The 16,433-nt window shown below is 42.8% G+C and overlaps 1 protein-coding gene across 2 annotated transcripts in view; it reads left to right on the forward strand.

Annotated features, from left to right (window-relative positions):
• LOC126253205 (uncharacterized) overlaps positions 1 to 16,433 on the forward strand; it is a 599,715-nt gene that overhangs the window by 392,890 nt on the left and 190,392 nt on the right. For both annotated transcript variants that reach the window (XM_049954381.1, XM_049954382.1), the window contains exon 15: positions 15,679 to 15,768. In XM_049954381.1, coding sequence (XP_049810338.1) covers positions 15,679 to 15,768 — 90 coding nt within the window. The remainder of the gene's footprint in view (positions 1 to 15,678; positions 15,769 to 16,433) is intronic.

The following is a 16,433-nucleotide window of genomic DNA, read 5'->3' on the forward strand; positions in this document are numbered from 1 at the left end:
AAAATTAATTAATGGTGGTGGGGTATTTTGAAAAATTTCACGTTTAAAAAAGTTGTTTATACAGTTTTCAAGAACGGTAATTACATTTCAACTTTAATAGGAACACATTTTTTTATATATCATGTCAAGTTACCATGTGGTGTGCGTTGTATCCCTTAAATGTGAAATTAGGCGAACACGAAAAAATAAATATTGTGTTAGTTTTAAACCGCTACTAAGTTTCATCAGTATATTTTATTTACACCTTGGAATGTTCCGTTGCTAATGAGGTCATCTTGGAGGTCATCTTCACGCAGTATCTTATTTCCCATTTCATCTTCATCTACATCCTCTTCCATTTCCATAATATTGTCCTCAAGTACATCGCCCTTGTATAAACCCTCTATATACTCCTTCCACCTTTCTCCCTTCCCTTCTTTGCTTAGAACTGGGTTGCCATCTGAGCTCTTGATATTCATACAAGTGGTTCTCTTCTCTCCAAAGGTCTCTTTAATTTTCCTGTAGGCAGTATTTATCTTACCCCTAGTGTGACAAGCCTCTACATCCTTACATTTGTCCTCTATCCAACCCTACTTAGCCATTTTGCACTTCCTGTCGATCTCATTTTTGAGACGTTTGTATTCCTTTTTGCCTGCTTCATTTACTGCATTTTTATATTTTCTCCTTTCATCAATTAAATTCAATATTTCTTCTGTTACACAAGGATTTCTATTAGCCATCGTCTTTTTACCTACTTGATCGTCTGCTGCCTTCACTACTTCATCCCCCAGAGCTGCCCATTCTTCTTCTACTGTATTTCTTTACCCCATTCCTGTCAGTTGTTCCCTTATGCTCTCCCTGAAACTCTCTACAACCTCTGGTTCTTTCAGTTTATCCAGGTCCCATCTGCTTAAATTCCCACCTTTTTGCAGTTTCTTCAGTTTCAATCTGCAGTTCATAACCAATAGATTGTGGTCAGAATCCACATCTGCCCCTGGAAATGTCTTACAATTTAAAACCTGGTTCCTAAATCTCTGTCTTACCATTATATAATCTATCTGATACCTTTTAGTATCTCCAGGATTCTTCCAGGTATACAACCTTCTTTCATGATTCTTGAACCAAGTGTTAGCTATGATTAAGTTATGCTCTGTACAAAATTCTACAAGGCGACTTCCTCTTTCATTTCTTCCCCCCAATCATATTCACCTACTATGTTTCCTTCTCCCCTTTTCCTACTGACGAATTCCAGTCACCCATGACTATTAAATTTTCGTCTTCCTTCACTACCTGAATAATTTCTTTTATCTCGTCATACAGTTCATCAATTTCTTCATCATCTGCAGAGCTAGTTGGCATATAAACTTGTACTACTGTAGTAGGCATGGGCTTTGTGTGTATCTTGGCCACAATAATGCGTTCACTGTGCTGTAGTAGCTAACCCGCACTTCTATTTTTTTATTCATTATTAAACCTACTCCTGCATTACCCCTATTTGATTTTGTATTTATAACCCTGTAATCACCTGACCAAAAGTCTTGTTCCTCCTGCCACCAAACTTCACTAATTCCCACTATATCTAACTTTAACCTATCCATTTCCCTTTTTAAATTTTCTAACCTACCTGCCCGATTAAGGGATCTGACATTCCACGCTCCGATCCGTAGAATGCCAGTTTTCTTTCTCCTGGTAACGACGTCCTCTTGAGTAGTCCCCGCCCGGAGATCCGAATGGGGGACTATTTTACCTCCGGAATATTTTACCCAAGAGGACGCCATCATCATTTAATCATACAGAAAAGCTGCACGTCCTCGGGAAAAATTACGGCTGTAGTTTCCCCTTGCTTTCAGCCGTTCGCAGTACCAGCACAGCAAGGCCGTTTTGGTTAATGTTACAAGGCCAGGTCAGTCAATCATCCAGACTGTTGCCCCTGCAACTACTGAGAAGGCTGTTTCCCCTCTTCAGGAACCACATGTTTGTCTGGCCTCTCAACAGATACCCCTCCGTGGTGGTTGCACCTACGGTACGGCCATCTGTATCGCTGAGGCACGCAAGCCTTCCCACCAACGGCAAGGTCCATGGTTCATTGGAGAAGATAAAGAAATATATAATTTTTAAATTATTCCCATGATTAACCTTTATTATCGTAGTAAGCAACAAATACATGAAGAAATTAGAAAATGTAAACAATAAATACACTCTTGGAAATTGAAATAAGAACACCGTGAATTCATTGTCCCAGGAAGGGGAAACTTTATTGACACATTCCTGGGGTCAGATACATCACATGATCACACTGACAGAACCACAGGCACATAGACACAGGCAACAGAGCATGCACAATGTCGGCACTAGTACAGTGTATATCCACCTTTCGCAGCAATGCAGGCTGCTATTCTCCCATGGAGACTATCGTAGAGATGCTGGATGTAGTCCTGTGGAACGGCTTGCCATGCCATTTCCACCTGGCGCCTCAGTTGGACGAGCGTTCGTGCTGGACGTGCAGACCGCGTGAGACGACGCTTCATCCAGTCCCAAACATGCTCAATGGGGGACAGATCCGGAGATCTTGCTGGCCAGGGTAGTTGACTTACACCTTCTAGAGCACGTTGGGTGGCACGGGATACATGCGGACGTGCATTGTCCTGTTGGAACAGCAAGTTCCCTTGCCGGTCTAGGAATGGTAGAACGATGGGTTCGATGACGGTTTGGATGTACTGTGCACTATTCAGTGTCCCCTCGACGATCACCAGTGGTGTACGGCCAGTGTGGGAGATCGCTCCCCACACCATGATGCCGGGTGTTGGCCCTGTGTGCCTCGGTCGTATGCAGTCCTGATTGTCGCGCTCACCTGCACGGCGCCAAACACGCATATGACCATCATTGGCACCAAGGCAGAAGCGACTCTCATCGCTGAAGACGACACGTCTCCATTCGTCCCTCCATTCATGCCTGTCGCGACACCACTGGAGGCGGGCTGCACGATGTTGGGGCGTGAGCGGAAGACGGCCTAACGGTGTGCGGGACCGTAGCCCAGCTTCATGGAGACGGTTGCGAATGGTCCTCGCCGATACCCCAGGAGCAACAGTGTCCCTAATTCGCTGGGAAGTGGCGGTGCGGTCCCCTACGGCACTGCGTAGGATCCTACGGTCTTGGCGTGCATCCGTGCGTCGCTGCGGTCCGGTCCCAGGTCGACGGGCACGTGCACCTTCCGCCGACCACTGGCGACAACATCGATGTACTGTGGAGACCTCACGCCCCACGTGTTGAGCAATTCGGCGGTACGTCCACCCGGCCTCCCGCATGCCCACTATACGCCCTCGCTCAAAGTCCGTCAACTGCACATACGGTTCACGTCCACGCTGTCGCGGCATGCTACCAGTGTTAAAGACTGCGATGGAGCTCCGTATGCCACGGCAAACTGGCTGACACTGACGGCGGCGGTGCACAAATGCTGCGCAGCTAGCGCCATTCGACGGCCAACACCGCGGTTCCTGGTGTGTCCGCTGTGCCGTGCGTGTGATCATTGCTTGTACAGCCCTCTCGCAGTGTCCGGAGCAAGTATGGTGGGTCTGACACACCGGTGTCAATGTGTTCTTTTTTCCATTTCCAGGAGTGTAGTTTTATGGATGTGGTTTTTCTTTGGAACTACTTGGGGACAGAGCTTTGAAGCACCCATTATTTCATGTGTTATATCTGAAACTAAATTCGCATTCTTCCCAGACAAAATCCCGCATCTTCAAACTTTCATGAAGTCATAATGCTTAGAACAAATTACAGTTTTACATAAACAAGCGAAAATGGACCTAAATTTAATGTATTTTTTATGACAACTGCATACTGTCGAGGTGGTCTCATTTCAATAATACCCGTAAAGACAATAGTGCAAACATAAATTTACGATACAGTAACCTGGATACATTTACCTTCATTGCAAATGATCTGTTCAATAAGCCCACTATAAAGATACACCGCCAGTCAGATCTCCTACAATAAAGTGTCACAATTTCCGTTCTGACTGTCGCTTTGAACGCTATAAGTATCTTCTACAACGCAATGAATCATGCCAATGGCACTGGTACTATGATGATGATGAGCGTTTGGCGTCATTGGCCGGGAGGCCCCTCGCGGGGCAGGTCCGGCCGCCATAGCGCAGGTCTTATTACATTCGGCGCCACATTGGGCGACCTGCACGCCGGATGGGGATGAAATGATGATGAACACAACACAACACCCAGTCCCTGAGCGGAGAAAATCTCCGACCCAGCCGGGAATCGAACCCGGGCCCAGAGGACGGCAATCCGTCACGCTGACCACTCAGCTACTGGGGCGGACACTGGTACTATAAGAGGGTGGCTTTAGACAGACCACTGGCGCTCAAAGGGCGAAACTGAAAAGCGGGTATCCTCAGCACCCGCCTCGGCCGTGAGAGCACCCAGCTGAGAGCTTGATCTGCAGTCTCTAACTGAAACTTCCTGTGATCTATACCTGTTTTAAATTTCTCCAAAGAAAATAAAAGGGTCAAAGCCTCCAGTTGAAAGAGTGATTACTTAACTTGTTGAAATATTCCGAGAGGCGTGCTCCATTGGCCACTTCTCACCAGGAAATTTGTGTAACAAAACGGGGGCCACTCCCGATGTCGCTCAGTCCCCCTGAACAATGAATTCTCTTTCAAAATCTGACTTCACCAGTAACGGCGCTGCCTTTAGCCGTCCAAAAGACGCCTTCTGGGAGAGACCCCACTCAAATACTTTTTCATTTTCGCTCTAACTCCTGAAGGGGAGTAGTTAATTGTGCATAATTGGGGACGAATTTATGGAATGAATTCATCATGTCTACAAAACTTGGGACCTCTCTTACATTTTAGACGGGGGACAGGCGCTACGGTCGCAGGTTCGAAACTTGCCTCGGGCTTGGATGTGTGTGAAGTCCTTAGTTTAGTTAGGTTTAAGTAGTTCTAAGTTGTAGGGGACTGATGATCTCATCTGTTAAGTCCCATAGTGCTCGGAGCCTTTGGAACCATTTGAAGGGCAGGTGTGAACTGCTTCTGTTAGAGTTAGTTTGATCAAGTCTGATACCTCCAGAGGATAGGGTATGGCTGAGAAAGAAACTCTCTGGCTGCGTAAATGTCTGACCGTAAATCTGACCTTTTGCCAACGCTTAAGTACTTATCTGACATTTTCTAGTTGTTCTTGAAAATCCTGTTTAAAAGGAGTAAAGCATCCAAGTCAATGTACATGCCTCTAAACTTCTAATGAGAGAAAAAATTATCCAAAATGTGCGATGACACCGCTGACCCATTTGAGACGCCGAACGAAAACCGATTTTAGTTTTATAGAATCCAGTCGGTCGCAAAGGCAGTGACTGGCTTAGATTCTTCCGCTAATGACAGCTGAAATTATTATTCCTTGTTAAGGTCAAATCATGTAAACAAATTAGTTTTCTGGAACCACGAAGAGCAAGAGTGCAAATCCGAGGCGGGAATGGATTTCCATACTATTTTGTTATGAAGGTGCGATATCAACCAGTGGCGTAGCCCTGACCCCTGGTTCCGGGACTAAGAAAATGGGAGACGAGTACAGCCACTTTCATGGTCTGATCACACCGTCTCTGAACATTTCATCCACTGTCATCTTTAATTGATCCAGGCACAGAGAGGCAGCCGGTATGGAGGGATGTTTCACGGGAATGTTATCACTCGATTCTGCTTTATACTTGCCACCACGCATTATTTCCAACATAACTGCTCCGACTGCTAACGTTGTTCATGGCTAAAATGGCTCAATTCGAAGACGGACCACGGACTAGTTTCACTACTGTTGACTATAATGTGCTCACCAACTTGTACAGCAAGCTACAAAATTCGAAACTGAATGTCGTTCAAAATGAAATAAAATCTTCCAGCCACGCCCCACGCGGTAAGCAAAATCCGCCCTCAGAACCATTGGTACCGATAATCCTTCCACCACCTTGACCTGAAAGGGCAATGTAAATTTGTTAATGAGTAACCTTACCCCAAACTCTTCCAATAAAAGCATTTCACGTAAATTTGGCCCCTTGCACACTTCCTTCTCCCCTGATACGGATCCAGACTTACGGATGTCTTTATGTGTGTTATATAATTCCTTACTAATCAACGTCCTGTATCTGCCCGTATCCAGCACTTCAAGTCCTCCGTTAATTTACGTGCATTGAAAAGGAACTCGAGTTGCAGGTGCCACAGATACCCCATTATAGCTTCAGACTAGCCGCGGTGCTGCCCAAATGCCCGAGGCTGTCACATACGTCATCCATCACTTCCTACCTCTTATATGCCCCAACTACACACTGTTTACACTTCTTCCATTGCAGTCCTATGTTAGTTTCACCGAAACCGTTCCTGTTAGCCTCCCTAACAGCCTGAACCTGCGTAGAGTTGTTCCAACTGTACAAAATTCCTTGTCGCATCCTGTCCTCAGGCCACACACTTTCTATGAACTTATTAACAACCTGTTCTTCAGAAGAGGGGAGAACATACATCTAGCACCCCTTATCATTCTATTAACGTTAACTTCTGATAGGTCACAAAGCTGCACACCAACGTAATATAATTTACCTATTAGCTCATGGTGCACTCTCCATTGCTTCCAATTGTAGCATTTCTAAGTGGCCAGAAACCAATAATTAACAAAACTGAAAATCCTTCAATCCCAGCATCCCTCCCATATCCTGTAAATCTAAAAGGACTTCAATTTATGTTAATATCCTTGCTACTTTGAACTGATAGAACCCCACTTTATCATGGCATCTTACTAAGGGTTAAGCAGTTTGATAAATAATATACACTGCAGTTGTCCAAATACCATTTTGTCTCTATTTTGTACCTTACAACCATAATCCCTTTCACTATCGAAACGTACGGTAATGTTATGTAAAAATGCCTTGGTTCGATCTTATTAAAATAACATTTCACTGGCCTCTGTCATGGGGTAAAAGACTTGTGAAACTGTTCTACAGCCTTGAAACTGTGCAGATTCTTGCCATAGATCTCAGTCAACTTGAAAATGTGAGGGATCTCTCACTTCTAATACACCTAACACTGAACCTACCTCAGACAAAGCAGAGTGCACATTAGCGATAGCCTCAATCACCTGTTTTAGCTGCATGCCCGGCTTGGCCACTGGACAGTCGAGCAGCTCGCGAAGACGCAGACACGCTGCAGCTGCACTTCCCACTGTATCCAGGCTACTGATTTCTAGTGGACACTTTAACTCGGGCCTGTGCAAATCCACCACTCTGGTCACCTGTCATGAGGTCATACTAACCCAGTACAGTAAACAGAGTAGTATTTGCCATAGTAATGAACCCACAACAAAACTATAAAACACTGAAACACAAAGATATTAAACTATCCTATTTACCACCCACAGCTCGCCAAACACATAACCACGCCCGACTACTATGCCGATAGGGGAAGTGATAGGAGTGGGTCGACCTGTGAATATGTTACCCTTAAAATTTTTATTCAACAGATTCACGAATTCAGTTTAGCAATAACTATTCAGCAAATTTATGTGCACAGTTTAAATTAGCAGAACAGTTTAAACTTATAAAATGTAATGTCATTAACAGTTCAACAATGAGGAGAGTCACTATCAAACTTCACTACTAAAGAAAAGAAAAAGTAGTAATAAACCTTGGCATCTCATAACAATCTTAAAAAGGTAAAAGCAGCAAATTAGTTGACTAGTTCCACGAGTTCTTAAATGATGAAGATTGCCCAGCAGCAGCCAGCAAAAATACAGTTACTGTTTGTTATGCAGATTAGTTATGAATTCACATTACCCTACCCCTGCACAAGATATACTTATTCGTCAGTGCAGTAGAGCTGTAGTATTAGGCACCTACCCCTCGCTCTAGTAATTTGAAACGCAATTAAACTTCAGTTACTCAACTGTGCAAATACTGTAGTGTTGAGCTCAACGTTGATGGTAATTACTCTTAGTTGGAACTATTTCAGAAAATGAATACACAGTCTATCCACAGAAGCAACTTCAGCCAGCAGATCGTCTGACCAGATACGCCACTGTACCACAACTGGAGTAGAAATTTTAATACTCCTCATCTAACTTAAAATTTATATTTTGAGTGGGTCCTCTTGAACACATTAAGGAAAAATAACGATCTTGGGAGTGAAAAGGAACCCGATCAAGGCAGTCCGACTATAAAACAAATCTACTGTGGGTACGTTGCCACTACGTGTGCTCACACGCTGAGATAGCATTTACAGACCTTGTAGTGTGTCGAATACTACTGCTCTCCTGCACTAACTGAGAAATATATCTTGCGCAGGGGTGACCTGATCTCATAAGCAATCTGCTGAACAAACAGTGGTTAGACAGTAACCTAGTAATGGCAAGAAAAACTGCAGTTAGAAATCACTCCGATCTCTCCAATCCAACACAGTACTATTTAATATGGGAGAGAGCTAGCCACTATTCGTCATGGAAAGTGAGACTAGGGCTGTATGATCACAGACACGCACAAGCTAGGTCGTTGTCTCCGATGATGCTTGGAGGGACAGGACGGACAGACAGCCCTAAATCAAACAGCGCCCGATTTTGCATACGCCATCCGTTCGGCCAATCCACTCTTCTAAATGCCACGTATGCACAAGTGCGCAACGAAATAGATATGGCCCACTTCTCTGGCGACGTCCCCAGGTTCCTTCTTGATATTTCTCATTCGGGTGACTCCATCGCTCTTCTCAGACCTTTGGCAGCTGGCCTCTCTCGGTTCTTCCCGGCGGCGCGCCCACGCTGTGGCGTGCCAGTCCGCGGCGCCCCCCAAAGAGCCGCTCAGCCGTGGCCACAGCGCCGTCGACGTGACTTTGGAATGCCCGCAGCTCAATAACGGCCAATGATGGAGTAGGACTTTACAAGAGAGGCACAGATCGTGGCTGCGGAACGCTACACGTTTGAGAAATGACTCATCAGCTGTTTCCTGACACCTCGCTTTTTATCGTGCCTATGTGCATTTGCATGCTATTTACTTTACTACATATATATTATAAACACTGATTTACGCAGCTCGTTATAAACTTCTGAATTTTTGCTGTGCGGTACCTCACTGAATTTGTCTCACTGATCTGATAATTTCTGTGGAATGATCCTACGTCTTCAAAATGTTCGAGTTAAAGTTTGGGCAATGTAACAATCTAACTGAGGATGGGGAAATCATAATACTAATCTTAGAGTGGTATTTTTGAATGTCATCGCCGTTTAGCCCTTGTTAATAATTGCTCACAGTCAATTGTCATAGCTGCAGGCACTCATTCACTTAATTAATTCAAACATTCTGCTGCCCGAGACCGCGCAGCAGAATGTTTGAAACTTGTGATATACCATCTGACTTTGCTTAAAAATATCATCTGGACGGTCTCGAAGATAGCAAGAGCCGACAAGTCTGAGAATTATTGCACTGTCGGCTTAACAGTTCATGCATCCGTGATTGCTGACAAGAATTATATACAGAAGACTGGAAATGGAAACTGAGGATATGTTAGATGACGATCAGTCTGGCTTTAGGAAAGGTTAAGGTACCACAGAGGCAGTTCTGACATTGTGGTTGATACTGGCAGAAATGCTGAAGAAAAATCAATACACGTCCGTAGGAACTGTCGTCCGGGAAAAACCTTTCGATAATGTAGAATGGTGCAAGATGTTCGAAATTCTGTGAAAATTGGGGATAAGTTGTAGACGAAGGTAGATAATACACACAATGCAGAAGAACCAAGAAAGACTGAATGACGAAGAATGAAGTGCTTGAATTAAAAAGGATGTGAGTCAGGGATTTAGTCTTTCACTCCTACTTTTCAATCTACACATCGAAGACGCAATGGCGGAAATAAATGAAACATTCAAGATGAGGATTAAAATTCGGGGTGAAAGGATATCAATGACAGGATTCGCCGATGACATTGCTGTCGTCAGAGAGGGCGAAGAAAAATTACAGTCTCTGTGGAATGTAGCGAACAGTCTAAAGAGTACAGAATATGGATTCAAAAAGGGATTTACTGGTCAAGAGAAGTCTACTAGTGTCACACGTAAGCCTAAAACTGATTAATAATTTCTGAGAATATACGTCTGACGCATAGCAGTGTATGGTAGTGAAATATGGACTGTGGGAAAACTGAAACAGGGAACATAAAGGAATGTGGTGCTACAGCAGAATGTTTTAGAGTAGGTTGGCTGTTAAACACTGAGGAGATTCTTCAGAGAATCGGCAGGGAAAAGAATGTATGGAAACCACTGACAAGAAAGAGCCACAGGATGGTAGCACACGTAGGGCATCTGTTACGATATCAGGGAGTAACTTCAGTGGTACTAGAGGGAGCTGCAGAGGGTAAAAACTGTATAGGACGGTAGAGACTGGAATACATCCAGTAAATAATTGAGGGCGTAGGTTAGAGGTGGTTCTCTAAGATGAAGAGATTGGCACGGGAGATAAAATTGTGGTGGTCCGCATCAAGCTAGTCAGAATGGAGATAAAAAGAAACACTCGGTGTTGGCTTCTAGGGCCACCAGCCACACAATAAAGTGACAATTTGTGCCGTTTATTGGTACGCTGTCTAAAGTTATTTTCTACGACTGGAGCCTGCGCTTCTGCATGCCCAGAACAGCGTTTCTCTGAATTTCCTCACACTACCGGCTGATTTTCTCGTCAACCTGCGGATGTTCTGTACTGTGAGAAACATTGAAGGTTGAATTTTTATAGCCACCATTCCATCCTGCTGTATTGTTCTAGGCCCGTGCGGTCTGTGGCCCGGTGCCTGTCCAGCCTCCCGCACAAATCTGTTCGCCCTCATCCGTCCTGCCGTCCATTTAGCGAAAGGACACCAGTGCCGATGTGCCAAGGAGATGGCCCCTGTGGCGGTCCCGAACTGCCCTGCACTCCCCACCCCACATGGCACACCATCCACGTCCACAGCTCAAGATGTGAAATTCCTGACAAAAAAGATAAAGAAACGAAGGTTAGCACTGCCCCTGTAATCGACGCCATATCCATCCTCATGATTACAAATGCATTTGTCCCATTCTACACGGATTAGAATAGTACTCCGTTCCATCTCAGTTTGTGTGTGAGATAACGAGTGTTTGCTTTTCAACCGATACCCTGCCCTCAGGTAGGTTAACTTGCAATAATATTGACCGACTTTAGAATCGCCAAATATAACCTATTGCTGTTATAGGGTATAAGAATTGAAATCACCACCTACTTCCAACTTCATATTGGACCCCAAACCATTTGTTAATCAAATCCTCTGATAAGTTTTACCACCCATGCAATAAACTGAGCTTTCAGCAAGCGCAGTCACTGCGCCTACATTACACTGATGGCAAGTGGGCTGCACAATCTATCAGGATAACCTAACCATCTGAAGAAATTGTGACGCTACTGTTCTCAAACTTCAGTACCTGTTCTTTCGGTTGTCTGAAGGAATAGCTGCTATGAACCAAGACACAAGGGAATTAAAGACACTAGCTGCCTGTGGAAATTGATTTAAATCAATAGGGAAAATTGAAAATGTTTGCCATTCCGGGATTCGAACCCGCGTCTTCCGCTTTCTAGGCAAATGCTCTGACCACTGCACCATCCGGATACAGCGGTGATCGTAACTGCATTGACTAGCCGAGCACGCCTCGTGTCAGACCCAGATCCTCAACTTTTCCACACACTACTACTAATGCAGTACCCCTAGCCCTTTCTCCTCATTATTCGTGGCATCTCTTTGGAGTGTGAACTTGGTATGCACCAGCACTGAAGGGATCTTGGGCCGTTCTGATAAGGACACAATTATTTTAAATTCAAACAGCAACGTTGCCACGTTTGTCATGGTGGTTTATTCGAGATTAGTCTTCAAAACTGGAAACATTCGTTAACATTAGTGAAATTTCGTAAAACCTCAAAAACATTATAGATCTCGAACTTTTTCCCTTCGAAGATACATCGATGTGAAAGACACAGCAGACACATTCTGACAAGCACGATATGATGGCGACTACTTCAGACATTTATATCTCGCCAACCACAACAGCTACTACCGCACAGCCACTCCAGTGTAAAACGAGATCGCCAAGGACAGCAACAGAAATAAAAGCCCGTGTGTGTGTGTGTCTGTGTGCAGATATTTTTATACGTGGACCTTAATACGTACACACATCAGTGTATTCGTTGTTCTTCTCTGCATCAAACCATCTTCCCACAAGCATGTCACAAATTTTACGACCAGATGTTTACTGCGTGGTCGTAACTGCACTTGCAAGTGAATTTCGGCTGTCAGTATAGAACAGCTTTTTTTGAAGCCAAGTGTCCACTCTTCACCCCCTTTCCTGCTGCCCTGGGAGAATAAACATTAATGGCTTACTTTTGTCGCATGTAGCACCCAACTTAAAAGTATACTATGCCTATTAGCTGTAAATATTAGCCTGCAAATGAAGTAAATACTGATTTAACCCTAGCATTACCAACGTATTTTTTGTTACATGTAATACCAACGGGGGGGCCTCAAAGGCCCATAAAGAATACCACAATTTATTTTATCATAAATCAAGTTTATTTACTTCTGATACCTCTAATAACAATTCAAAATGCTTAGACATTGTTTTTGTATACTGGATAATAAAAGATGTTATTATAATAGGAATAAAATGAACAAATCACGAGATTCAGTTTATATATTTTTTGGAATAATGTTTCAAAATAGTGTTTTCTTATAAAAACGACTTTTTTAATTCGATACACTACATGAAGCAAACAAAATTTACTGTCTCATTCTGCAACGCATTTTTCACACAACACTGTCTTCCTGCAGTGTTTCCCACAAACGTGTTTGTGGCACTGAGAGCAGGTAACAGTTGACTTTCCCAGCTTGTTGTACTTGATCTTTTTAGATGCAGCTTCTTGGCAGCATAGGTGGCACCGTCCACGTGTTCCTGGTTCTGCTGTTGAGGATGATGGTTCTACAGAGCAGCTGAGCTTCCGTTGTGTGATGCTTTCCATTGCCATTATTACTGGCTTCTGAAGTCCATACAAATTTTGTGCCCGTTTATCTACTTGAGATCTTATTAGTTCGAGACCTAAGTTAGTGATAAAAACTCTTCTGCAGTTTAGCAAATTCTTTTTCCAATTCGGAAAGTTGAGGAGGAAGAGTGAATATGCATTTATTGCTGCTATGTCAATGAGTGTGTAGAAGAGGGACAAAGGCCATCTTCTTGTTCCTCTCTTTGTGCTGTAGTGTCTTGCCATCTGGTCTATGGTGTCCACGCCTCCCTTTGTAGAATTAAAAAAAGATTTATGTTAGTCTTTTTTGAGTCTTCATTCAACACCCCTTCTGAGTGATAAGTTGAAAGCATCAACAGCAGTCGTTTTGGCTTCTCGCGGACTAGCGTTGATGCAAGAGTAACTGGTGGCCTCTGTGTCTGAGGGTCAGTATAAGCAAAGATGGAAGAGTGTAAACTGCGGCCAGTTGTAGTCTTCAGCTCTTCAGGTATGTGTCGTCTGTTAGACTGTAGGGTGCCAATAAGTGTGAGGTGAAAATCATTCCATAGAGTCTCAGCAAGCTCCACTGAAGTATAGTACCGATCTGTGGTAACATTACGGCCTGATTTTTCAATAGGTTTTATTAGTCTCTTTACAATTTCCATCGGTCCATTTGAATGCTGTGTATTTCCTGACTTGCCTGTATAGATGTCCATGCTGATCACATATCTAGTCTCAGAATCAGACAGCATTCGAATTAGAATGCCGTATTTCCAGGTTTTTCTTTTAGAAACACCTTGAATGGACAGCGACCACGGAACAAAGACAACATCTCATCCACTGTTGTATGTAGACCAGGAATGAAATACAATGGAAGTGAAGAATTGAAGCTTTCAAAAATTTCCCTCATTGGAGCAAACTTGTCAGTCTGGCGACGAATTTCTCTTGTGTTCTTATCATCAAACCTCAATATTTTAGTCAATTCGAAAAATCGGGTCCGACTCATTGATCCATAGTACACTTGTCGGCCCTGAAGCAAAGACCATAAATCTTGGACAGGTATCTTATTGTCATGATTTGAACCCATGATTAGCAAGAGTCCTATATAACAAAATAACTCATCTTCATCTGTGTGCTGAATACCTAGTCGAGAAGCCTCTTCATTTGAGTGTAGTTTTATTAGATTCATAATTTGAGGTGTAAAAAAGAGCTCTATAGCCTCTTTCGGAGACGCAATTCTTCCTTTTTGTCCTAGCCCCATTCTTTCTCGCACTATATTTTGTACAGAACGCCGATATTGTCGAGATGGCTTCGAAATATACTCTCGTCCACTTTTTGCAATGAATTTATCACATTCCGTATCATTATCATCTGGTGGATTGGCTTCAACCTCATCTTCATTCTCAGACGATGAATCAGTTCTAATTTCTTCCACATCATCATCCACTTCACTTTCCTCTAAATATGATTCGTTCAAAACTTCTTCTAGCACTCTTTCAATGGAACTATCACGTAAACGATGTCTACTCATGTTGCTGGTTCAACAGCAGCAGAAACACTGAAAATAACAATGGTCCGCTTCATAATAATATGTCTGAAGGCAATAATGCCAAAATTCGTTTCATGGTAAGAATTTGAAACGAGAGACTCAACCTCGTAAATCTTTCCTTGCTATTACCAACGGGTGGGCTTCTAAGGCCCACAGAGAATTAAATCAAGTAAATGAATTTTAATTACATTTTTATTCCGAAATTCTGTAATGACTCAATAGTACATTCAATAACGAACAATTACCTTTGATTTCAAGTTCATGTATCAAAGGATGTGGATACAACATAGAAAAACTGAGTCAGTGGGCCTACGAGGCCCCCCCGTTGGTAATGCTAGGGTTAATGTTGTTCAGTACACCTTCCTCGATCACCAGTAGAAATAATTATCAGTCCAAAGAAATACTGCTCTATGGTCAGCAAGTTACATGTGACGTCCAGACTCAATGTAACGTGTCGGTTTGTTTACAGTTTCAAAGAAAATAATTTTTTAAGCAGAATGTCTCATATCAAATCGATATAACGGTCCCAAATTAGTCTAATGCGATATCCGGTTTAGTGATATGTGTTATTAGTGACAGACAAACACGAATAGTTACCAGTACTCCAGGAACGACTGAGTAGCGGTGCTGCATCGTGTTATAGGGAAGGACTGATCAAGGCGGTATACGAGACCGGTTAAGTTGGACAAATATTATGTGCCGAATAAAAGTTATAGTTTGTTCTACGGCCCTGTCAATACATGTTTCTGAATCCCATATCGCTCTAGACTAATGTGGAATCTATCGAATGCATATGTGAAATTATATTTTAAAAATCATTTTCTTTCTAACAAAAAAAAGACTTTTCTTTTATCACTGGGCGTTGCAGGAAAGATGTGACCAACAGTATTGGCTTGAGCTGATCCAACTGCGCATTCAAAGAACAAAATTTTTCAATATTTGCAGAGAAAAATGCGCCTCACATGTCACACGAGGAACAGGGGATGTATATTAATTTATGAGATTTCTTTACTTATTCAACATTCCAATACAAACTGAATAACAAAGTATTTTACTATGACATTGTCTTTTTCATTGCCTCGACCTGACTTTGACGATTAATAATTACTGTCGCATCCAAATTGTTGCAGATAATAAACGAGCTACTTGGAAGTGTGTTAGCTCCGCGGGGACAAAACTGGAGCACAATTCACTGGGCAGCCTACGTTGGGGATCACAAGGTAAATTGTTGTCCCGAATTCTTTGAAATATACTTATCTTTGTGACTAAGTGCATGCTGGTGTTGCCTTAGCGAATACTGCAGAAGTTCCATTACGTAAAGGTCACAGGGGTTGTGTAAGGCCTTCAGTAAAATGTAGCTAAGAAAATCCGATGCACTTCCCTTTCCACTAGTGAGTAACGAAACTCAAAAGATTTGTGTTTATCTAAGTGACATCTCATTTTTCACCAACATATTGTTTCACTGTCAAGGATGTTGGCTGCCTTCTTTTAAGAAAGTAAGTGACACCCTTTTCGTATATACTGAAAGACCGTCGAAACTTCCTTCTTTCCTCAAATTCAGCTTTGGGAAGTATTGTTGGAAACAGAAACAGTTAATTTTTCAAGTGTCTTATATTGAAAAAAGGACATTACATAATCTTTTTTCATGTTTTAGACTCTTGCAGCCTAAATTCTCGTTTGGTGCATCTCTCCAAGTTAGTCTACTTTAAGCAAGCCTTTTCATATTTCTATTAGTACAGCAGCATGATTTCATCTGCATCCGCTTACTGTATTTAAGCCTTAGTTTCCCCTCTTCAGAATCTCCATTCTTCCTAATTCAATTCCATTTGTAACATGAAGCTCCTTTCTCCCCAATTCAGTTCAATGCTTTTTGTTAATTACCAGG

Source organism: Schistocerca nitens, chromosome 4 (genome assembly GCF_023898315.1).
Source record: "Schistocerca nitens isolate TAMUIC-IGC-003100 chromosome 4, iqSchNite1.1, whole genome shotgun sequence".
Lineage (NCBI taxonomy): Eukaryota > Metazoa > Arthropoda > Insecta > Orthoptera > Acrididae > Schistocerca > Schistocerca nitens.